This window comes from Emydura macquarii, unplaced genomic scaffold (genome assembly GCF_026122565.2).
Source record: "Emydura macquarii macquarii isolate MOO-44397 ecotype Brisbane River unplaced genomic scaffold, CSIRO-AGI_Emac_v2 contig_1947, whole genome shotgun sequence".
Taxonomy (NCBI): domain Eukaryota; kingdom Metazoa; phylum Chordata; order Testudines; family Chelidae; genus Emydura; species Emydura macquarii.
The window spans coordinates 471,668-496,159 of NW_027132084.1; the positions used below are offsets into that span (position 1 = coordinate 471,668).

At 47.5% G+C, this 24,492-nt stretch overlaps 1 protein-coding gene across 2 annotated transcripts; it reads left to right on the forward strand.

The window, feature by feature from the left end:
* The first annotated feature begins 5,111 nt into the window (after nt 1–5,111).
* On the forward strand, nt 5,112–9,191 carry CHRAC1 (chromatin accessibility complex subunit 1). 2 transcript variants are annotated; one of them, XM_067558314.1, is made up of 3 exons: nt 5,112–5,389; nt 6,803–6,929; nt 8,156–9,191. In XM_067558314.1, the coding sequence occupies exons 1-3, from the start codon at nt 5,246–5,248 to the stop codon at nt 8,308–8,310; spliced, it is 426 nt and encodes a 141-aa protein (XP_067414415.1). In that variant the 5' UTR covers nt 5,112–5,245; the 3' UTR covers nt 8,311–9,191. The 2 variants fall into 2 exon arrangements, with proteins under 2 accessions (XP_067414415.1, XP_067414416.1); XM_067558315.1 differs by having other exon boundaries at nt 5,112–5,317.
* Nucleotides 9,192–24,492: the final 15,301 nt, after the last annotated feature.

The window sequence follows — 24,492 nt, forward strand, 5'->3', positions numbered from 1 at the left end:
AACAGTGATACAAAACTCTCTCTTGTTCTGGACTTTCCTGTACAAAATGGAGAAACTGTCAAGTACAAAATTGCATTCAGACATCACATCATGAGATGTCCTGCCAATCAATTTCATAATAATGTGTGTCCAGGGCTTTTATACTCTGAGGACCCAAGTCTATTATCAATGCTCTTATATAGAATTATTCATCACAAGGGACTGCTCACCCAAGTAAGGACTGCAGAATCAGGCTGTTAGCATTCATCTTCCCTTCTAACCCTATGTGCTTATCTAAAATTAACTGAAAGAAACTAGTGATTAGTCCCTGTGAGGTCATTGCAGACAGTAATTTTTAGAGCAGTTTCAGTGATTGGTAGCTCAAAGATCAGTGAGCCACAAATGTGGCTTTCTTCCCCACCCCCAAAAACTGGGTGAATCCCAAGAATCTGGTCCTAGTTCCTAAAGTGTTCTAAAACAGGCCACTTCCATGACAATATGTCTGAGCTTTTGGCTCTCTCACAGTGGGATTTCAAGATGTGATATGTGGCTCTCATCCCCTCAAATGACATATGTTTGGTTACCACATAAATTCTGGAAAGATAATTCCTAAATTATTCCATTGTGGGACATTTTTGCCACAAGAAGCTTCAACAAGGAGGGATTATGAACTGAAATCCAAAGAGGGGATGACCCTAATAGGAGTTACACTGTCTAAAGACTTTGGGCCAGTGAATGCAATTTGGATGGCAATCAGTTAACTCATGTAATTTGTTTAGTAAAGACTTAGTGCTCAAACAGATTTAACTACAGTGCTCAGAAAAATTTAGTTCTGTGCAGCTCAGAAAATAATATAAGGCCAGAAAGTGGCATTTCACTTTGGGAGGGAGGATAGTCATTTTCAAATTTATCCAGGTGTAGGAAGCAGCAGGGTCTTATGGTTTTAAATAAACAAAATTACAATTCAATCACTCTTCCAGGAAATTTTACCTAAAATGTGACTATGGAAGCTCTGGAACATAGAGAAATTTTACATTATGTTGATGTGGTCACTCACTGTATGGCAAATACTGACATTTTTACTTAGTCCTCACTCAAAATTTATATCGTTGGTTTTGCCTGAGTAAGGAGCTCAAAATTTGACCCCATGTAAATACGTCCAACACTCTTCATTGTTTCATCCTATGTGTCTCCAAAACCTGCCTTGCATCAACAGTTGGATGTTGCTGCAGGCAAAACTTTGGCATGGCTGATTTCAGCCAGATATCTGTCGATCCACCAGTTTCACACGGGACAGAAAAGTAATGGCTATATCTTCTGGCTTGTAATTACAAATTGGTTATCCATAAAGATAAATTTATTTAAGCATCTGGCATTTCTTATGCCTCTGAGACAAGACCAAATTTATGGCTCTGTAGGTTCTCTGATCTGAAGTTGACAATGCTGTTGGGCTACTCAGCTGATCCACATCTTTAAATATCTGGAATATAACGTGTTGGCATATCTCAGGTGCTGAGGCAGTTCTGAAGGGAAGTCACTCCAATATCTATCACTTATTTACTATATGTTATAACTCCATATACAATGTAACTGTTGGTACACACATAACAGTACAATGATGTACAGCAGATTATGAGGTTTTCAGATATCTCACAAGGCATACTTTGCACAAGATACAACATAACAATATAAAGTGGTAAATATAGGGTACAGGGTGTTACAGGAGGTACAGTGTATCATAGTAATGTCTTACATTCTTTATGTATTTCAATCCATTAACCTCTCATTAAATTTTTTATGAATAGCTTTTCTCTCCTGTTCAATAGATAAGGAATACACCTATTTGAATATCTACATTTGTAGACTGCTGTTCAACTCAAGCAGACATAGGACTTACTTTTCACTGCAGTTTGTAGTAGTGGAACAGGATCTGTCTTTATAAACAAGTGAAGGCTTGCCACATGGGCTCCTTATGTTCCACTCTGTGAAACAATAACCCAGTTTCTTGTCATGAACTTGTTGGCATGAACATGCCAAGTGAACATTCATGAATGAATTTTGCTTTTGTGCATCTTGTTTGCGCTTAGTGAACACAATTACAAAATAGCTGTTTTATTACTTTCATGACACTATACGTCTTTTGCTGTTTTATTACTTTTAGGACACTTTTGCATTCTCTTGCAAATAAATCTTGTCTCTGCCATTTGTTTATGCCTTGCCTGAATTTATAATTAGATACACTTCAAGTTATTTCATTGCTTGCTAACGAGCAATTTAGGAAGCAGTTTTCACTAGCCCTGGAAACATCCATGGTTTTTTATAATGTCAAATCACTTTCTGGTAAAAACCTTTCTTGCTCTGGTTATCAGTTATGCCACAAAATAATTCAACCTCCATTTAGTCCATCTATTAATTGTTTAAATTCACAAGACTTAGCTTTAAGACACGTCTGTAACATAACGGTTGTTTCAACTAGCAGCTTGTTTAACGTGAAGAAAACGTATTCTTGAAATTTTTGAATGGCTTTGTCTAGCAGTTTGCAGTCACCATCCTCCTCCTTCTGCAATGTATTGTAGATTTCACCTGAGTTTTCTCTGCCATACAATTGCTTCCGGAAAATACTGGAAATTCTGCAACCACTTCCTCCAGTTCTCCGCCAAGTTCCCTTCTAGACTGAGGGTTTTCTTGTGGTTTCATCTGCACTATTTTCAGAAATATTAAATTTTCTTCTCACAACATATAATAAACGTGTGCCACATGCATGCTGCTAAGAAATTAATCCTTATTTCCTGGACTCAGTCACCACTCACCTGACATGGGTCAGAGCTGCAAAAAATGAATACCTGTGCCACATGACAGCGGTCAATATTAACCAAATCCAGACTAATACACAAACCATTGAGCAAGAGGGATAATAATAGTTGCGTAGTTCTGATTCCACCTAGCAGGGAACAGTGATTCACATACTCATGAAGTAGTTTATTTACAGTATAAATTATTTCACTGAGCTAGTAATACTAACTACTACCACAAGAGGTCATTACAAGGTAAGATCAAATATTAGTTTCACACATAAGGTTAAATAACATATAGCATCATAAATGAATATTTTACAACAAATATAATATTTTATACAAAGTAAAAAACCAAATCCCTGTCCCAAAAAGGTTACAGTCTAAAGGGAATTTGTAACCCATGAGCTTTAGTTTGCACCTGGTCACTAATTGAATGGGAGATCTCCAAACATAATGCTGCCGGAGATGATGCTTGGGAGGTAGTACTTAAGCAGTGCTCCAACATTAGAGTACAGGTTAGTGCTGGAAAAGGTTTATTTCAGATTAAATCATTTGGGTTCAATATCTCAAGGACATTTTTGTGAGAATTTAGCCCTAGTTTACTGGTAAACTTCTAGCTCAGTTAATTACATTCTACTATCTAATTCCCTGCATTTTCAATTAGATATGTCTTTCTTCCATTCCGGTCCTATAATGACATGTAGTATTACATTACCCATGTTTCAATCTAGATATGAGCAGTGATAAATTAGTTAAGTGATCACTTTCAATGTCTTACCTACACCACATGGGTGCTTAAGCCTACTGTTTGTAGAACACTTTGATGACTTCAGAATAAAGGTGCTATAGAAATGCAAAGTATTCATCATGACTATATTGTGTCTTTTTAGAATAGTTTAGCTACAAGTAATTCCGAGCTGTAATTCAAGTAAGCATACAAATAATGTGCACGCTTACAAATGCTCAGATACTATGGGGAAAATCCTGGCTCTCATTAAACCAACAGTCAAATGCGCATTGACTTTAAGGTCAGAGGAAGCATTATGATCATCTAGTCTGACCTCTTGCACAACACAGGCCACAGAACCTCACCTATTCCTGTAATAGACCTCTAACCTATGACTGAGTTACTGAAGTCCTCAAATCATGGTTTAAAGACTTCAAGGTACAAAGAATCCACCAACAAGTGACCTGTGCCCCATGTTGCAGAGGAAGGCAAAATCCCACCACAGCCTATGCCAATCTGTCCTGGGGAAAAATTCCTTCCCAACCCCAAATATGGCGATCAGCTAAACCCTGAGAATGTGGGCAAGACTCACCAGCCAGACGCCCAGAAAGAATTCTTTGTAGTAAATCAGAACCCATTCCATCCCAGGCCATTGGGCACATTTACCTTTAGTAGTCAAAGATCAGTTCATTGCCAATTTAGGCTGCCCCATATCACCACTTCCATAAACTTATCAAGCTCAGTCTTGAAGCCAGCTAGGTTTTGCTTTGCATGGGATCAGCATTTCCCCTCATTATCTAGATAGGCAGCTAGAGTAGACAAACATTATATGCATACATAATGCAATATAGATGTATGAAAATGGAAGACCAAGCCCTTGGGTTTTCTTCCTCACATGCCATCATGTTTTATATCCACTCTGAAAGCACAGAGGTCCTGTTTTAAGAAGTGCTGTAATTCAGAGCCACACTGGAGTGCATTCAAAACACCCTGTCTGCCTATTACTGCTTTATAGGTTACGGATTTATTCAGCCTGTCCAGCAGCCCATGAGCGTTTACACGTGCTCCGAGTCTCCTTAAAATCACCTTCGGGCGCCCCTGCTCGCCCACTTGCCCGGGGCGAATCCTCTCTTTTTCTTTCTTCGTCTTTTTCAATTGACGGGCAAGCAGGTGACTGGGTTTGCGCTCGCTTTGCGGATCCGGGCGAGGGCCTGGCCGCCCCGGGCAATGGGCCGGAGGACTCTGCACGGGGTGTGACACAGGAGCGCAGCTTTGGTACCGTGCCTGCAGGGAGGAGAAACTGTTGCGACACAACGGCGTGTCGCGCGCTCCAGGACAAACGACCGCTCTGGAGAACCGTTAACCGGCCCCCGGTTACCAGAGCGACAGTCTGCGGCCGAGTCCGGAAACGAACGACGACTCTCCGCTGAGGGCGGAGCCTACCGGCAGTGGACAAATGCATCATGGGAGTTGTAGTCCTCCCTCTGTAACCCCTCAGCTCGGTGAATCGGGTGGGGAGGCAGGCCGAGGAGAGGTGCATCATGGGGGTTGTAGTCCTCCTCCGACCCTCCTTCCTGGCGGCCGAAAACTACAATACCCAGCGGGCTCTGCTCTTTCGGCCCGGTGCTTTTAACGACAGCTTGTCTGTCAGCCTCCTATTGCCTGGTTGAAGCGGCGGAGGCTGGCGGGCGGCGACTCGTCGTCGTCGGTCGCGGCCTCAGACAGCGGCCGGCGGGGTCGGAAGATGGCGGCGGCGGCGGCGCGGCTGAGCGGCAGCGAGAACCGGCTGGTGTCGCTGCCCCTCTCGCGGATCCGGGTGATCATGAAGAGCTCGCCGGAGGTCTCCAGCATCAACCAGGACGCGCTCTTCCTCACCGCCAAGGCCACGGTACCGGGCCGCGGCTCCCGCCATCGCCACCACCGTCCGCGCCCGGTGGGGAGCAGCCGAGGCGGGCCCAGGGCCCAGCGGCTCTCCCCGTCCCCGCAGGGCGGGCAGCCTGAGCCGGGGCGATTCGTGCTCTTGGTTCTCCACTGCCCGCAGCACACCAGGCCCACACCAGGGGGGCACCCGCGTTTAGACGAGTCTTTGGGGGCACCCGCCCTTGCCAGGCTGCCCCGGGGGTCGCTTAAGGCGAGGGAGAAGGGAGCAGGAGGGTGTGCATAGGAAGTAGCTGACACCTTTTCTGGACAGAAGCAGGTGGTGGAGGAGAAAAGTGCTTGGGTGAATCCTCCCGACTCTCCAGATCTTGTATGTTGCAGCCGGGCATGTGGCAGAAATCCTCCTGTAGGGGCCTCTGCCAGCCCCTCTCCTGCTTCTCTGAAACACGAGTAGGGGCTTTAAGGCCCATCTGCTCCCCCAGTTAGTGAGGAACCACCGATGTGCTGGCATTAGATCACCAGCTCCTTCCTGAGTCCCTCTGGTTTTGTGCCTTGATCTGGACTTCCCCAGAAGAGGATCACATCTTCACATGCACTTTCTGGTGCTGCATGTGGTGCTTTCCCAACCCACTTCAGCCAAGTAAGACTGACTAAACACAGGAGTCTAGTTGAAATCATGATGCACTTCCTGTGGACATGGCTGGGGAAAGCAACCTCTTTAGAAGCTGTATAAATGGGATTATCTGCTTGGCAACTGAACTACAACTATCCTACACCACATATTAATGTCTGAATTTGTAATAGTATCAGTTCTTTAGATATTTGAAAAGCTCTAATAAAAGTGCTGTCTGTTAACCATATATATTCCTGGCTGTTGCCATGGAATACAGCATTAAGCTTTTCGCTTCCACTAAACGAAGCTCTGGGAATAGGGATCGAGCTCCGACAGTCAGTGGACTGGCCTCAGTGAGTTACGGACCTATATGTAGTACAAATCAACATGGCTGTCTCTCTCCAGCCATTGTTTCTTTCAATGGTGTTTATCACAGTAAACAGTGGAAACGGGCAAGGTTTTTGCAATATTTAACCACATACCTGCGGAAACATTTTCCTACTATTTTCTGATCCCCGTAATGCCTTGCTGCAGTGATGACAAACTTGATTGAATAGCACAAATTAAGTGTTAGTTTAAATGTAAGTGGTAGTTTAAGACCCTAATCCTGCAGTTGGCTACTCACAGATGTACACCTCTTCTGCACATATAGAGCCCTATCAAAATTAGTGGGATTCTATAGGTGCAGGATGGTGACTGCATGCAGTTAATGGCAGGATTGGGCCCTAAATAAGGGCTTGAAGCATGGCAGTCAGCTGTACAAACAGGAATTAATAATTTGACAATTTTGTTTGTGTTGCGTTTTTTTAGGAGCTCTTTGTCCAGTATTTAGCCACTTACTCCTACAAACATGGCCGTGGGAAAGAAAAGAGAGCCCTAACCTACAGTGACCTGTCCCACACAGCAGAAGAATCCGAAACGTTTCAGTTCCTTGCTGGTAGGTATAGCAGTTATGGCAAATCCATATGTGCAATTGGGAAAGATGATGCAGCTGTTTCTGTAGTAGTGGTTGTTATTGCAAAGCTATACACTTCTTTTTGGCTTTTAATCCCTGTTGCATTTAACTGTTACTGATGGTCCAAATACATGACATCCGTGTTCTGCATGAATGAATGTGTGGGCTGCTTTTTTCATTGATGCAAAAGAACACAGTCATGGGACAATGTATTTGCTTCTCCAATTATGGTAACAGTCATGCTCGACATTCCAGTAACTTCAAGCTACTGTTTTTCTACACCAATTAACAACATCCCTGAGTGATGGATAGTGTCTGTACTTTACAAATGGGAAAAGCTCAGGTACAGAGAGATTTAAGTGATTTTTCCCAAAGTCAATGTAAGAGCTGGGAATAAAACCAAGGAGGTATGTGATGCCGTCATGTGCTTTAACCAATAGACAGTACTCACTTTGTGGTGATTGGGGAAGGAGGGAAGAATAAGGATTTTATGATGCTTTGTATCTGCCCAAAACTATATATATGGGTGAATTATAAATTCACAATGTCCTTTCTGACATTGGTTTATGTCACAGTCCCTGTCATCTTAAATCCTTTACATTAGTTGGACCTTTAAAATATTGCTTCCCCTCTTCAAATAAATTCTTTGGTCTAAGAAGTGAGAGCTGCTAGTTCATAAGATTTTACTAGTGCATCAGCCCCCATTGTGGCACCTTCTAGAAATATATCCTGACCACTCAGTCCTACTTTGCCTCTCTTGGGCTCATCACCATGGTTGCATATTCATGGTAGTGAGATCTACACTGAGTGTAGGGAAATAGCTTGTAAGGAGTATAACTGGAGTAGATATACTTAGTATTGAACATTGTCACTCTGACTTAAGTAAAACTGATCAGTCCAAGTGAAAAGCAAAACATCATAAGTGAGTAAGACCTAAAGGAATTCTTATTAAATCTCCATAAGAATCACCTACCCAAATTCTTTAATATGGGTTACTCATACCTTAATATGACAATATCGCTCTAATATCACATTGGCTACATTGCTTTTCCAAGGATTAGAATAACCTGGCTATTCCGTAGCCTAAAAATTGTATCCCATAAACTGAGGCTCTTGGTTACAATGAGCTAGATGGTACAGTAATGAATTATTCTAAATCTTTTTTGTAACTATTGAAAATTACAAAAAAAAGCAATTTTACCTTTCAGATATCTTACCAAAGAAGATCCTAGCTAGCAAATACCTGAAAATGCTTGAAAGAGAGCAGAGGGATGGAGAGGTGGAGGAAGATGATGATGATGACGATGACGACGATGACAGCGACAAAGAGGAAGAGAGTGAGGAGGAAGATGCTGAATCTTAAGGGTGTCAAACCACTAGCTTTATAGCTAGCCTCTTTCCTGCAGTATAAAGTATTGGATTGGCTCCCTGATTTTTTCCAAGCTAACTGACACTGAGTTTTGTGGGTCTGGAAATCCAACTGCTGGATTTACCAAGCTGTTTGAGAGTTGCTGTCGTGTTTTCTTTAAATTGAAATACTTGGCTATTACAACCAGCTTGAAGAAAGGAATTCTGCCCTTTGAAATGGAAAGCCAGGGGAACTGTACATGCAGATCTGGAGACTGTATCAGCTTAAAATTATTTTAAAATAACTTCAGACAATCATTATCCAAATAGAAACAGCCTTGTAGTCAACCTTCAGCATGAAATCCAAAGGCCTCATCATCCTCTGGCTAGAGGGGACTCCTTTTGTAGCTAATGCTTCTTAACAAATAAGGAGCTTGCACATACTTCATCCACAGGTCTTACTTTGACAGCCGATGAACCAAGTGCCTGGGACAGGATCTCCACCTGTTTTCCAACCTGCCTTTGGAGCACTACCAGTGGACCAACCCTACAAGTCTGCAAGGAAACTGGATAAAGGGATAGAGCAGTTTCAATCCCTGATGCTCTGCAGCTGAAGTAGTGATAAAAATAGAAGTGTTAGCTATGATGTAAATATGTGTATCTAGAATTTTTTTTTTCTGGGGAAGACTTTTGCCTTTTACTGCCTATGGTTTCTACCTACCAACATCTATTGAAGTTTATTAAATATAGATTGCTCTATAGCAAGAAAATGAATAGTCCTTTTACCTTTGAGTGGTAAAGGTGGTATACTTTTACTAATATAGAAATGGTCCTATGTGTGTTTAAAAATGTACTTTTTTATAATGTTTTAATAAAAAAATGTGGCAGTTTAATGTAGAGACCCTGGGCAGCCTTCTTTCATAAAGACTTATAACTTATCGTTTGTTACATGATTAACATGTTGGGCCAAATTTGCCAGCTATATATTTCTAAATATGGATCCTTCTAAGAAGGAAGTAGGGTTGAGTGGTGATCTGCCCCCCCCTAGAAACATAAGTATGAAAGATTCCTAATTTCAGTTTGCCCAGTGGGCTGACTTTAGCATGTTCAGGGGAAATTGAGGCTGCGTTAGTCACTGTGTTTCTGCATGAGCATTAGGTGTTACGTGTGCCTGTAAAGGAGCCTTCCAGTCTCTCAACTGCTCGGAGAGTATCTGGGAAGTGATGTCTCTTTCCAATTTACAGAAGTTACTGCACAAGCAATAGAACAGGTCTGTTCTGTTCTCCAGTCAGGAAAAAAGCTTAGTCTGTTTGGCCAGTAATGACCCCCTACTGACAGGAAATGGAGGCTCCTGGTGACAGCCCCATCTGTGCAGAGATGAAAGGGAAACAGCTGGAGAGAGATGGAGACTGAGGGAGGGGGGAACCAGCACAAGTATGCTTTCCAACTGTTAGAGGCCTGCCCAGCATCAGTTTGGAGGAATGAAGGACAGGAAAAGAGGAATGAAGGGGGAAAAAGTGCAAGAGGAGATTTGGTATGCGGGTTATTACCTGTTTTTAAAAAAACCTAAAAGGGCGTTTAGAAGGATGAATAGTGCTTAACTCAGCACCTTTTTGTTTACTGCCATCAGATTTGCAGTTCAGCTCTCTCTACCCTCATCATTCTTGCTCCATAGGCCCCTTTCTACTTCCCACAGTGATGCTTTCATTTAATCTGTGACTTTTCCCTATATGGGAAATTTATTGCTACATTTTAATTATAAAAGGCATGAAAATTTTCATTACCTATCTCCAAAAAGTAATGAACACTAGGTCTTACAATAAAGAAAATACATTTTGTAACAGACCAAGGGTACAAATATACTAAATAATACAATGGCATGTATAGATGTGAATTGTGCTTTTGCTTGTAAACTGATGGGCTTTCAGTTTACCTGAGTGTATAGCAACACATCGACATTAGTCCTAATTTGGTGCTGGTTTCAGCCATCTTGATTTCACTGGTTGCTTATGGAAGCCAGTTCTAAGCTGGAGATGGGAGATCAAATTAAGCCATAATCAGGAATCAACAAATGTCCACTTCATATTCCAAGACTTGGGATATGCATCAGCTGGTCCTGCTGAACAGTGCAGCCTTCTACTAGTAGTGCCTATTAGAGCAGTGTTTCTCAACCTTTTAAGTAGCAAGTACCCCCTAACTTCTGCAAATTTTAATAAGTAACACAATTTTCCATGGGATTTTATATTTACAGACTAATGTGAGCCATATCTTGGAAGAAGGGCTGAGCATATAAGGCTGTGATATGACAGATGTCAGATCTAGTGTGGGTAGAGTTACCACCTTTACACCAGGGGTATGCAACTCAAGTATATACCTGGGCTAGTGGGGGTGTTGGCCAAAGCTAGGAGGCTTTCAGCGGCATGCTGATGCTGGGGAACATAAAGCACCACGCCATATTTTTTGCCATAGATTTGAGAGGAGGACGGGGTGAGAGAGAGAGAGGAAAAAGAGGGTAACTGGTGAAATCTGGGGGTGTCATAGTTGTCAATTTCACTGCTCAGCTAGAGCAGTGAAATTAACAAGTTTTCTGGGCACTAGGCTTTGAGCCAGGGAGGGGAGCTGCCACCTGCACAAGTTGCAGGTGGCTGCCACCTGGCTGCCAGCCCGGAAAGTGGGAGGCTGCTACCCAATCTGAGCTGGGGCAGAGAAGGCTTCCACACTAGTTGGGACCCAGGGATGTGGGCAGGCAGCTGCTGCCCATCTTCAAGCCGGGGCACAAGAGGCTGTCCCTCGACTCAGAGCTGGGGCACGGGTGGCTGCCACCCACCTGCGAGCCCAGCTCACAAGATGCAGGAGGCTGCCACTGGGCTCACCCCTGGGAGCTGGGACCCGGTGGAAAGCAGGGGGCTGGCGCTTGCTTTCCTCAGAAGCTGTGGGCTGCGACTGGGCGGGAAGCTGGTGACTGCCATGCACCTTCCCCAGAAGCGGGTGGTTGCAGCCCGGCTCCCTGAGACTGTAGTGGCTGATGCCCACCTCCCAGCTGGGAGCTGCCACCTGCCTTCACCAGAAGCGGGGGGCTGCCATCTGCCTCCCAGCTGGGACTAGGTGGGAAGCAGGCTGCTGCCACCTGCCTCTTCCAGAAGTCAGCAGCTGCCGCCTGCCTTCCCTTCACTCTATTTTTCCCCAGGTACCCCCTGCCTGTGTCTCACATACCCCTGTACCACAGGTTGAGAAACTACGTATTAGAGCACTCACGTCCACTCCCACCTCTTCCTTCAGCATTCAAGCATGTGAGTGGGCTATGAAGGGAGGTAAGGCAACTGTTACGGCCTCAGAGTTCCTTCCAACTGCTGATCATGGCTGGACGTGAGCCTTTTTCAGATTCAAGGTCCTTCGCAAGTTAGATAAGCATCTTACTTTTTTAATAGGTCGGTAGCTGTAAATAGTGTTAGTATTACAGTTTGTTATTTAGGGTGGATCCAACAATCAAGAAAAATGGATTTAAAAGATGTGCACCATATCCTGCAATCTTCCTAGCATCAGAAACCCATCCTTTGTGCTTAAAATTCTTAGAAGGGTTCTCTCCTCAGACTATCTGTGGGACTTTCATGCCACAAGCTAGAAATGAAAGGTAGAACAGACTCCAGGCCCTCCTTCAAGAAGCCTTATCAGTGAAAACCTCTGGATCTGAAGTTTCTAAGGCTCTAGAAAATGAAAAGAGGAGGTCTGGATTAGCTCTGGGACCTTCAAGTTCCAGGAAGCCTTTTGCTGCCAATTCACCAGTCTTGGCACCAAGCTTCAGATCCAAAAATAATAAGTGTTCAGTAGCAAAACTCTCAGACCCAATCCTAAGAAGGGTACTGGTGTAATTAAAATAGGCTTGGAGAATAGAAAATCTATGCCTGAAGAACCAGGAACCTCACTTCCGAGGAAAAAGAAAGCCAAGACAACATCTTTCATTTCCCTTTCAGGGGACTCATCAGATCCTTTGGTTTGTGAGACACACCGAAGAGGGAGGTCTGAAGAAGATGATATCTTTGGATCACTCTCTCTAGTCAGGTCCGAAGAAATTGATGAAGCCAAGTATTCTATTGGTACTGATACTATCTACTGTGGGTACTACGTAAGTATTTCCAGAACTGTGTTCCTCAGATCCTCCTGGTTCTTCACCAAAAGAGATGTTTGGCTATAGATCCATCACAATGTGCCTCTCACAAGAGACACCAGGCTGATTCCTTACCATATGAGTCTTCAGTTATGTTACCTCCATCTTCCAAGACACTTACTGAGTCACCAAGAAAAATTGTATTACTTCTGCCACTGTTGTGGATCCCTACTTCAGTGGTATCCTCAATTATTTGTTGTTGGATCTGGGTTTAGATTGCATTCTGATGAATTGGAGCCAACTGTTTATACAGAGCTGCAACCTCAGGGCCATTCTTTCAAGACAGACTATGACAACTACATGTATCCACCTAACTATGACATGGTACCGCATTGGACAAATTGTCAGGAGTGGCACATGCCTTGGAGGCCTCAGCCTTACCAGTCAACTCCAGGTTTTCCATATCAGCCTCCTCCAAGAGCTATGACCTCAGTTTCGTATCAAAACAGAAATGTTTTTGCAGATTTATATTTAGACAATTGGCTCCTAAAAGCAGCTGTGGAAGATGAACTGAAAGGAGTCACTCAGTTTACATGCTCGCCATTCCAAAGGTTGGGATTATTAATCTATGAAAAGAAATCCTGCTGACCTCTTAACAAAATATCCTTTTCATAGGAGCACTTATCAATGCCAGAAAGGCGCGAGGGTTAGTTGCTGAAGGAAAATTCCTGAACATGAAATATACCACTCAGTCTCTTCTTCAGCACATTCCCATAGAGTAATGGCTGCTTCTGTGGCATGTTTAAAGTATGTCCCCCTAATTGAAATTTATAAAGCAGCCACATCGAGTTCAATACATTATTTACTAAGCCGTATGCATTAGATATTACAGCTAAATCAGATGTCTAGTTTGGTAGATCAGTTTTGCAGTCCTTGTTTAATTAGACTCCTTACCTGCCATCTATTTTTTCAATACATACTGATGATTAAACTATCCAAACAGTGGGAATATGCAGAGAATGCTTGAAGAAGAAACAAAGGTTATCTACTTGTAATCAAAGTAATTCGAAATGGACTCTGCATAGTCACGCTCTCTGCCTTCCTTCCCCTTTTCTGCAGAGCCCTAACTACTCAGAGTTCTGCACTAGTGCTGGAAGGAACTGGGGCAACAAGTGTATGCTATGCTATGCTCCCTTTACCCACCCTTGTACTCAAATGCTGAGGAGAGGGGTGGGAAAGGGCACTTAATAGTCACTACTAGTGGAAGCTGCACCACTGAGCAGCACCAGTCAGAGTGTGACTATGCAGAGACCATCTTGAAGAAAACAAGGTTACTTCTCAGTAACTGCTGTTCTTCGCGACGTGTTGCTCACGGCCATTCCACTACAGGTGAGTGCACGCCTCCGTGCACGGTCCCTGCGACTTTTTTCCCCTGAGCAGATCCCATGGGGCTGCCTCCAGCGCCCCCTGGAGCCCCGCGCACATGCCGCGGTATATGAGGCGCTGCCGGCCCTACGCCCCCCTCAGTCCCTTCTTTCTGCCAACTCCGGCAGCGGGGACGGGGGGGGGTGAGTTGTGGAATGGACATGAGCAACACATCTCGAAGAACATCAGTTACTGCTAAGTAACTTTGTTTTCTTCTTTGAATGATTGCTCATGTCCATTCCAGTATCGGTGACTAACAAGCAATACCTTTGGAAGGGGGTAGGCGTTACCGCTGAGCTGCCCTCAGCACCACTCTGCCAAGTCCCGCATCCTCTCTTGCCTGCTGGATGATGGTGTAGTGGGACGTGAAGGTGTGCGCCGACGACCAGGTGGCGGCTTTGCAGATGTCCTGCAGGGGCACTCTTTCTAGGAAGGCTGTAGACAAGGCTTGAGCTCTGGTTGAGTGCGCTGTGATGGTTCCCAGAACCGGTACCCTTGCCTGCTCGTAGCAGAACTTGATGCATGATGTAATCCATGAGGAGATGCGCTGGGTGGAGACAGGTGATCCTTTCATCCGGTCAGCCACTGTGATGAAGAGCTGCGTCGATTTCCGGAATGGCTTTGTACGCTCGATGTAGAAGGCCAGGGCTCGTCTCATGTCCAGCGAATGCCATCTCCTCTCCTCCTCCAAACCGTGCGGTTTGGGAAAAAACACGGGGATTAAAAATATGTTGATTACAATGAAATTGGGAAACCACCTTGGGCAGGAAGGCTGAATGCAACCTCAACTACACATTATCCTTATAGAATACTGTATAAGGGGGCTCCAAGGTCAAGGCCCTAATCTCGGCGACCCTCCTCACTGAGGTAATGGCCACCAGGAAAGCTACCTTTCATGGAAGCATGAGCAGAGGGCATGAGCTATGGGCTCGAAGGGGGGCCCTGTGAGTGTCAAGAGGACCAGGTTGAGATCTCAGAGAGGCACCGGGTCACAGACCTGCGGATAAAGCCTCTCCCCCGCTTGAGGAACCTGACCGACATGGGATGGGAGAACAGGGATCTCCCCTCTCGCAGCTGATGGAAAGCCGAAATAGCCGCCAGGTGAACCTTCAACGAGGCCAATGCCAGACCCTGGAGCTTTAGCTGGAGCAGGTACTCCAGGATCACCTGAATAGGAGAGAGGATAGGCGGAATACCCTGAGACTCTGCCCAACAGGTAAACCGCCTCCACTTAGCCCGATACACAACCTGTGTGGAAGGCTTCCTGCTACCAAGCAGGACTTGTTGGACCTCCGCTGAGCAGACTATTTCTCCCTCTGTCATCCACAGAGCCTCCAGGCCGTGAGGTGCAGGGAGTTCAGGTCCGGGTGCAACAGGCAACCATGGTCCTTGGAGAGAAGGTCATACCGCCTCAGGAGCTCCAGGGGTGGGGCGATCGCAAGGTTCAGTAGCATGCTGAACCACTGCTGTCTCGGAGTGCAGGCCAGAGCGATGAGTATGATGTCCCTGTTTATTTTCAACAGGACCTTGGGCAGGAGCGGAATGGGCGGGAACTTGTACATGAGGGACCCTGTCCAGTCGATGAGGAACACGTCAGAAATCGACCCAGTCTTGCGACTCTGGAGCGAGCAGAACCTTGGACACTTCGTGAATAGGTCCAACGTGAAAGATCGTAGTCACTACCTTGGTGCAACGACCAGTTGTGTGGGAGAGAAATGACCTGCTGAGGCAATCCGCCTCGTAGTGCCTCACTCCAGGGAGGTGAGATGCAGTCAAGTGGAAATCGTGCCTCATGGCAAAGTCCCACAGACGGGCAGCTTCCTCGCAGAGGGCCAAGGAGTGTGCTCCCCCCTGCCTGTTTATATAAAACATGACTGCAGTGTTGTCCGTCAGCACCTGCACCACTCTGCCTGTCAGGAATTGGAGGAACACCCTGCACGCTAGGTGAATGGCCCTCAGCTCCTTCACATTGATGTGCAGGCACCGCTCCTCCCCCAACCAGAGTCCCTAAGTGCCTAGGTTGGTGCTGATGTGGGCTCCACATCCCATATCTGAGGCGTTGGAGATTAGGGTGACCGACAGGACCAATTCCCTGAATGGAATGCCCTTCAAAACTGCCCTGGGAGTCCGCCACCAATTTAGGGAGGCTAGGATGGGCGGCGGAACTGTGATCATCCAATTCAGTGGGTGCCTGCTTGGCACATACACCAAAGCCAACCCCGCATGAAGTGGCCTGAGCCTCAGGCGAGCTAGTCTCACTACGTACGTGCAGGCCACCCTGTGGCCTAACAACTGTAGGCAGTGCCTGGCTTTTGTCGTGGGGCATCAGTGCAGCTGGGATATGATAGAGACCATCGCCTCGAAACGTGGTTGAGGCAGGAAGGCTCTGGCCTGGGATGCATCCAGGGTGGCCCCAATGAACTCTATGCATTGCACTGGGGTTAGTGTGGACTTCAACTCATTTATGAGCAGTCCCAACCTGCTGCACTTGGAGTAAGTGAGGGTCACGCTATCCTGCACTTGGGACCTGGACCTGCACCTGATCAGCCAATCATCCAGGTAAAGAAAAATTCTCACACCCTTTCGTCTCAGGTGGGCAGCCACTACCGCCATGCATTTGGTGAACATCCTTTGAGCCAAAGATAGGCCAAAGGGTAGGGCTGTAAATTGGTAGTTGAAGCCAGCCACCATGACGCGAAAAAAACGCCTGTAGCTGGGAAGGATGGACACATGAAAGTATGTGTCCTTGAGGTCGAGGGTAGCATACCAGTCTCCTGGATCCAGGGAAGGGACTATGGAGGCTAGAGAGACCATGTGAAACCTGAGTTGTTGGACATATTTGTTTAGACAACGCAGGTCTAATATAGGTCTCAGACCCCCCTTCGCCTTGGGGATGAGGAAGTACCTTGAATAGAACCTCTTCCCCCTTTTGTCTTGAGGGACCAATTCCACTGCTCCTATGCTGAGGAGGGGGTCCACTTCCTGTAAGAGGAGTTGCTCATGAGAGGGGTCCCTGAAGAGGGATGTAGGGGGAAGGTTGACGGGGGAGGGCAGATGTAAACTGTAGGGCATATCCCCCTGAGACTATCCCAAGGACCCAACGGTTTGACGTGATCTTTGCCCATTCAGAATAGAAGGGCCTTAACCTGTTTAGGAAGGGGTGGGGCGGATCCAGGAGAGCAGTCAGGGTGCCAACCTCGGACGCACCATCAAAATTGTCTCCTCTGGTTGCCTGACCTCCTGGGGGACCCCTGTTAGGGGGCTGAGGATGAGCTGGGGGGCTGATTCCTCCTTCTAAACCCCTATTTCTGTCCCTATTTCTATAGGGCTGAAAAGGCCTGGGCAGAGGCCTTGGCTACTGCTACGCCTGGGGCCATGACTGACTCCTGGAAGCCTGGGGCATGTACAGGCCCAAGGAGCGAAGCGTGGCCCTGGAGTCCTTCATACCATGCAGTTTCACATCGGTCTGGTCAGAGCATAGGGCCGACCCATCGAAGGGGAGGTCCTGAATTGATTGCTGCACCTCCTGGGACAGGCCCGAGGATTGCAGCCACAAGCACCTTCTCATGCAGATGGCGGAGGCTATGGCTCTACCCGCCGAGTCGGCAGCATCACTGGACGTCTGGAGCGCTGCCCTAGCCACCATGGTTCCTTCCTCCACGATGGTGGTAAAGTTTGCGGCCTGGTCCTGAGGTAGGGCCTCAGCAAACCGCCTGAGGGAGTCCCACAAGTTGAAATTATATCTACCCTGGAGGGCCTGATGGTTGGCAATCCTGAACCGCAGGCTTGCCGTGGAATAAATCTTTCTCCCAAACAAATCCAGCTTTTTGTTGTCTTTGTTCTTGGGAGTGGACCCTGGCTGGCCTTGCCTGTCCTGTTGGTTGGCCGTGTCCACCACCAGGGTTCCCGGGGCGGGGTGAGTGAACAGATACTTGAACCCTTTGGTTGGGACAGAATACTTTTTCTCGGCCACCTTTGACATAGGGGCGACCGAGGAAGGGATTTGCCACAGGGCCTTTACGATTTTGAGGACCCTTTCATGCCACTCTTGCTGGGGCAGCCGCCACCAGCACATTAAAAAGGCCATCATCGGCCTCTTCTAACTCCTTTACCTCCAGCCCCAAGTTGGAGGCCACCCTCTTGAGCAGCTCCTGATGCGCCTTGAAATCCTCCAGTGGTGCCATGTGGTCCCGGGAGACTGTCTCATCTGGTGAGGAAGAAGAGGACTGCCAGGGCACGTCCTGTGGGTGCTCTCTCTCCTGACGAAGGAATGCACCCATTGAGGGTCCCTCCATGGGGGTCTGACTTCTTGTCTGAGGAGTGGTGTCTATGGGCCTTGTCCTGTGCCGGAGGCACGGACTGCACCCCCCGATGACAGGATGGACTGGGGCCCTGTCCCCATCTGGATACCCCATGGGGCCCAATAAGGCCATTGTTGCAGCCATTGACCCTGGGGCCAACCCGGGGCTGACTGCGCCACAGGCTGTGATGCTTTGTGGGGGCGTCAGCTCTCCTGACAACTGTCCCCCCCCGGGATACCTTGAGCCACCGGCAGTGTCGTGCACGTCCTCGGTCCCGGGTGCCCTTCTGTGCCGGGGACCGCGCTCTCGACACCTCAGATCTGGAGGACAACGAGGACCACCTCCGTCACTGCGAGCGGTGCCGATGACCAGAGGTGCGCTCCGAAGAGCTAGAGGTACCGGAGCGTTGTCTCGGAACCGATGACTTCTGGCGCCGCTTGCCTTGCAGTGACCGAGACCAGCGCCGCTCCGAACTCTGCGGTGCTGAGCCGGACTCCGGTGACTGAGTTCCGTGTCGTGGACTGCGCGGTGCCGGGTCCTCCGATGGCGACTGGGTTCTGCGTCGCCTCGGTGCAGGCGAACTCCTGGGTGCCGGGAATCTGGAGCGGGAGCTGTCCGAGCGCCGCCTAGCAGACCTTGACCGGTGCCGGGGATTGACATCGACAGGGAGACTCCTCATCCTATGCCAAAGCAGGCCAGCTCGACGACGCCAAGCTGGAGCAGCGTCTTCACTCTACCCCCGGTGGCTGTCCAGCGGGAGAGCTTCCTCCCCGTACCGGGGATCTCCACCGCCCTTCAGGGGGAACCAATGTGGGTTTCCCCCATGACAGTGGCCCCTTCTCCCTCAGCAGAGGGGGGGGGGGGCGGAAGTGGCATAGGCAAGGCCAACAAGGCTCTTGCCGCCCGAAAAGCCTCCGGTGTCGGCAGGGGCACTCTCCTACTCCCAGGAGTCGGGGGAGGCTCCCTGACCAGCGATGCAGGCACCGGAGAAAGAGTCTTGATAGGCCAAGTTCGGTGCATCTCTGTACTCGACCCTACCCGTATTGATGGCGCGGGGGAGTGTCCATGCTCCGCGCACGCCTTCGTCCTTCTCAGTGCCGGCGATGTTGCTCGGTGCTGAGTCGAGGCCGGTGCCGGCGGTGCACTCTGCACCGAGGTCGCACTCGGTGCCGAGGTGGAGCGGGATGCCGGGCGGAGCGCTGCCTCCATTAGCAGGGCTTTTAACCAGATTTCTCAGTCCTTCTGAGTCCTCGGTTTAAAAGCCCTGCAGATCTTGCACTGGTCTTTTCTGTGTACCTCCTCCAAGCACTTAAGGCAGCGGTCCTGGGGGTCACTGAGCGGAAAGGCCTTCCCTCAGGAAGCACATGGCTTGAATCCTGGTGACCGGGGTATAGTCTGGCCACTCTAAGTCCCCACAGGACTTGCGTTATCTCTAACTACACTTAACAACTACTTAACTAACTAAACTACTTAGAATAACAAACACATGCAAAGAAGGGGAATAGTACTTGCTGAGAGCAAGGCTAGTTGCAGCAACTGTCACGGGTGGAAAGAAGGAACTGAGGGGGCGTAGGGCCGGCAGCGCCTCATGTACCATGGCATGTGCAAGGGGCTTCATGGCACGCCGGAGCCAGCCCTACAGGATCTGCTAAGGGGGAAAAAACGTTCCGGGAACCATGCACAGAGGCGTGCACACACCTATAGTGGAATGGACATGAGCAAGCACTCGAAGAAGAACCTCAGTTAAAAATAAGTAACCTTCATTTTCATTCCTATTAAAAGATTAAAAGCAACATCACTCAGTGAGCGAACAGGTCAGCTATACAATCTTTGCATTAAATCAAGATTCAGCTTCAGAGTCTATTATAGTGCACAAACTCTAAAACATGACAGTTGTAGTAAATTTTCTTAATCTGACTGCAGAATGATTTAGGAGCATGCAACCATTAAATGAATCACACAGGCAGAATATTTCTTACAGGCCTAATGATAGAGTACCATCCAATAAGACCTAGAACTAAAACAACAAAAGAGATAAAGTGTCTATTTTGTCTGCCTCCCCACGCCAAACATCTTCACTAACAGCTGGATCCTGTTTTCCTCTGACACATCGGACGGTAATAATATGACTACATGCTACAGATTTTCTTTTGTGAGAACAATGGGTGGGATAAAGCCCAGGAAGCAGCCACTGTTAAACCACAAAAATAGACTGGCTTTCCAGATGGATAGCCAAGTCAAAATTAATAGTTCTCTTTTATCACTAGCTCCTTTCAGAGACTTCTCACCTCCTCCAAGAGGCAACAAGTAGCCGGTTACAAAAGATGACACAGTGGCAGCGTGACTCCTGAGAGAACTATCTGCATGGGGGAAGAAAGCAAGGAAGGAAAGATGCTGCACGGATGGTGTAGAATCAACAGGCCTAGTACTAGTGCGTCCCACTGAATCCATGCACTCCTAAGTTTAAAGTACAGGCTCCTTTCAAGCCTCTGTCCACCCCACTACGATAACTAGAAATGCAGAGAAAAAGAAAACGAGAAGGAAATATTTGCAAGGTTTTTCTCATTCAGCTGCTTTCCCTCATTTCCCTCAGAATGGCATCTGGGCCTGCACTTCACTTCCCTCATCCTTCAAAGGAGGTCTCTCTTCACTTCACACTCCTTTTTCTTCACTTTGTAAAACAGCTTTTCCTTTCTCTTTTCCTTACTCTGTTTTGCTCCCTCCCTTCTCTGATGACTCTTCTACCCACTTTCCAAGTTTCCTGTATACTCCTCTTTCCTGTTGTGACCGTACATACTCAGAGCTGGGTACTCGGGGCCTGATGCTCTCTGTCACTGGAATCAAGTCACTGGGTGTCGATTAAGTGAGAGTTAAATCCCAATCCTGAGAGTCTACACAAGTTCAGGTAGGGTCCCTATCTGCCCAGTTGAAGAAAAATAGTGTGTGGCAGGAGACCCAGGGGGAGGAGAGCTCCTGCTGAGTGGTCTCCAGAGGGCTAAGAGGCAATCCAGCAGTTAATAAGCGTGTTTGGAGGGCACAAACAGTTAATGACGACACAGTTTGGTTGCACAGATTCAAATGTCCATGTGAGTGAGATTTCCTAGGCTTTTGAAAAAGCAACGTTCCCCCCCCCCCCTGCAAGAAATGCCATCTTGTGCTGGCATAGTGACACCCACATGGGTCCTTCGCACGACTGCCCATCCTTCTGCCAGTGGAGCTAACGGAGCAGTTGATGGCAGTAGCAGATTGTCTGCCTCCATGTGGACCAGTACAAGAGGAGAAGACAGACATTTTACCAGTGGGGTTCACAGCTATTTGCTGACAGCAGCAGCAGGGTTAGGTTCAGGAACCCCAACTTCCAGTCTAGGCTTTGGAGGGGAATGTGCTCTAGGGGCTCAGATTCTTTTGCCCATTCCCCCCAAAGCGTGCCACCTTTTGCCCTGTCTCCTCCAAAGTGTTCCTGCCCCTCCCGTGGCTCCTCGTGCCTGTCCTATCCTCCTCTCCTACCTATCCTAGTCTCCACTCCTCAGGTTTCTCAGCTCAGGCCCAGTCTCCTTGCGTCGGATGTTTAAGTATCACCCCTCCGGCCTCCCAATCCGTCTCCCTACCCAGCCATTTCCAATTCCACCCCCACCTCTTTGCCCCCCATTTCCTTGCCCAGCCTGTCCCTGTTCTCACTGCTCCTGGCTCCTCACATGATCTGTCTTTCGCCTTCACTCGGGCCTCCAGCTGCACCCTACCCATACTCCCCATCACCAATGGCTCCCTGTCCCAATCTGACTCCAGGCCCATTTTCAGTGTCCTCCTCCCTACACTGGCCCCTTGCCCAGTCGCTGCCTTGACAGCACTGTTAATTCCCCCAACGACTTGTCATCTCTCTCCTATTCCCTCCTCACAGCCTTTCCCACACCCTAGTAGTTCTCAGACTCAGGCTCCTTTCCCAACTCCCCGTCTCTGCCCATAGCTGCCAGTTCCCTTGCCCGGCCCAGTTTGTCTACAACCCCAGCTCCCAATCCTAGTTTTCCTTTCCCTGCCTGCTGCCTCCAGTCCTACTTTCCACCTCCCCCCACCGGCGGCTCCTCGTCCCACAAGTCCAATGGTTGTCCCTTTTGCATTTGAATCAGGCAGCTTCCTCTTCTACAATGCCCAGGCCCAAAAGAGGGTGACTGAGAGCACAAGGGAGACAGGCATCCAGGTCTCAGGTCTGGTGCCTGTGCACAGGCCTGGCACAGTCTGCAGCTGCCCAGAGCTACAACTGCAGGTAAGATCTTGCTCAGTCCCCCGCGGCCCTGAGCTGAAGCATGCTCAGTGCAGATGGAGTCTTCAGGGAATTTAGCTGCTAATATCGAAGACGTCTCTACTAGCCATGTCCAAACTGTGATTTTTTCAAAGACTCATAAATTGGCCAACATTTGGGCAGATTTTTGAGGGGATGGTAGCAAAAGGCACATCCCTGAGACAAAAGCCAGGTCCTCCTGCCAAATTTAAACTCTTTATTCCAAAGCATGAGGGGACGGATCTTTTCAAAGAAAAAGTTGCTAGAATTTTTTTTCCCCAAGATGGATGAAACAATGCATTTTCCCCAGCTCTGAAGCGGCTGAACAGTTCTGACTGAAATTTTCCAAAAGAACTCAGCTGAGGCAGATGCCCAATGTGGAGAATTTCAGCCCAAATGGTTAAAGTGTTGCAAAATTATAAGCAACTGCAAACAGGGTCTTTTAAGGGGAAGAGTTGGGCAACCTTAATAGGCAGTAATATCAGCCCCACCTATATAAGAAAATGTGTTTAAATTTACTTTAACCTCGGAATAATGCTTCTTTCTAATTTGACTGGTAAGATTTCTGCTTTTGTGTCTATAGTTTCAGTGGGAATCCGTTCTCTAGATAGTGAAACTTGTAGGTGGGTCCAGGGCTACTTTGTCCTGCTTAACATAGTCAGCGATCTTAGGTTGTGGAACTCAGTCCTGGGGGACATTTTCCCTTCAAATGCTGTTGCATATAGACACATTCATTCATTCATTCGTCTCTTTGATTTTTCGCTCTGCATTTGATGTTTTAGAAGATCATCCACCAACTTGGGACATCCTGGAAGAAGACTGTGAGCCCCTGTTTTCTTGTGTTTGTACGGTGTCCAGTTGACTGGAGTGCCTCGGTGCTAAAGTAATGTAACGCTTCTTACCTGTCAGTTTCCCTTGGTCTGACCACACAGACACACTGGGGGAGTTCCTGTGCTCTGGATACCACCTGACACATGAACCATCAGGACAATGAACAAAGGCTGGAAACTGAAGCTAGGTAAATTCATACTAGCAATAAGGTGCATGTTTTTAACTCCAGTCACTCAGCACAGGCTCTGCATCTAAGATAAGATCTGATTAAATCGCAAGGGGGGAGGGGAGGAAACTGGTAAGAAATGTGTATTTTCCCTTGGGTAAATGCCAGTAGTAGAGATGACGGTGTCTGACTAGAAGCACTCCAAAGCCAGGGAAGAAGAGCTAATAATCTGGTTGCATTGAGGACAGGAGCCAGGAGGAGGAAAGGAACAGCGAGCAAATCAGCCCTGAGCCTCTGCCCCGGAGAGCAGCATTTTAAGGAAATTACTTCTATCTGGACAGAGTCCTCCAAACAGCTCTTTTTCCTCCTGCTAGGAGGAGCTACTCAGAGACATAACCTACAGCTCAGACCTGCTCCTGGATCTGCCAGAAGTCACCTGAAGGGGGCACCTGCTGATTATGGATACAGGGCCCACAACAGAAGGCTGGAGAGTGGGCTGCAGCCAGAATCATTTTGTTAGTGGCTGGTTCACCCCACAACCCGCCTACCCAGTTCCTTTTCAGCAGTCCTGTACATGGAGGCAAATCTATAAGCCAAATCAAAGATGGCACCTCAGCTTGATGCACCAGTTGCTTCTTTGGCATGAGACAAAGTCTGTCTGCATCAAGCCCAGAAGGAGGTGGCGGAGTCCTAGAAATTCCTGTGTCCTGGTTGGACACCACTTGCCTGACAGACAAGGTCCAGGAACAGTACCAGTGGCAGTCATGCACCAGGAAATATTTAATAATTAGAACACCGTTCAGAGAGTGCTTCCTATCTTGAATCTGTACTTTCTGGTCAGTAAGGTTTTGCTGGATTTTGAATGATTGTACTCACAAGCTAATAGTTATATTCAAACCAGAGTGGAATGCAGAAGGGACGACATAAGGTTTATATGAAGATCTATTTAGCTTAGTAAAGAGAATGACTTGATCAGTTTGTAAGTACCTACATGGGGAACAAATATTTGATAATTGGCTCTTCAGTCTAGCAGAGAAAGATGTAACATGATCAAATGGCTGGAAGTTGAAGCTAGACAGATTCAGACCAGAAAT

Excerpts from the sequence above, each read along its gene's own strand:
- CHRAC1 (XM_067558314.1), top strand. The coding sequence starts at position 5,246 with ATGGCGGCGGCGGCGGCGCGGCTGAGCGGCAGCGAGAACCGGCTGGTG. Across the intron at positions 5,390-6,802 it reads TCCTCACCGCCAAGGCCACG|GAGCTCTTTGTCCAGTATTT; the intron begins GTACCGGGCCGC and ends GCGTTTTTTTAG. Across the intron at positions 6,930-8,155 it reads AACGTTTCAGTTCCTTGCTG|ATATCTTACCAAAGAAGATC; the intron begins GTAGGTATAGCA and ends TTTACCTTTCAG.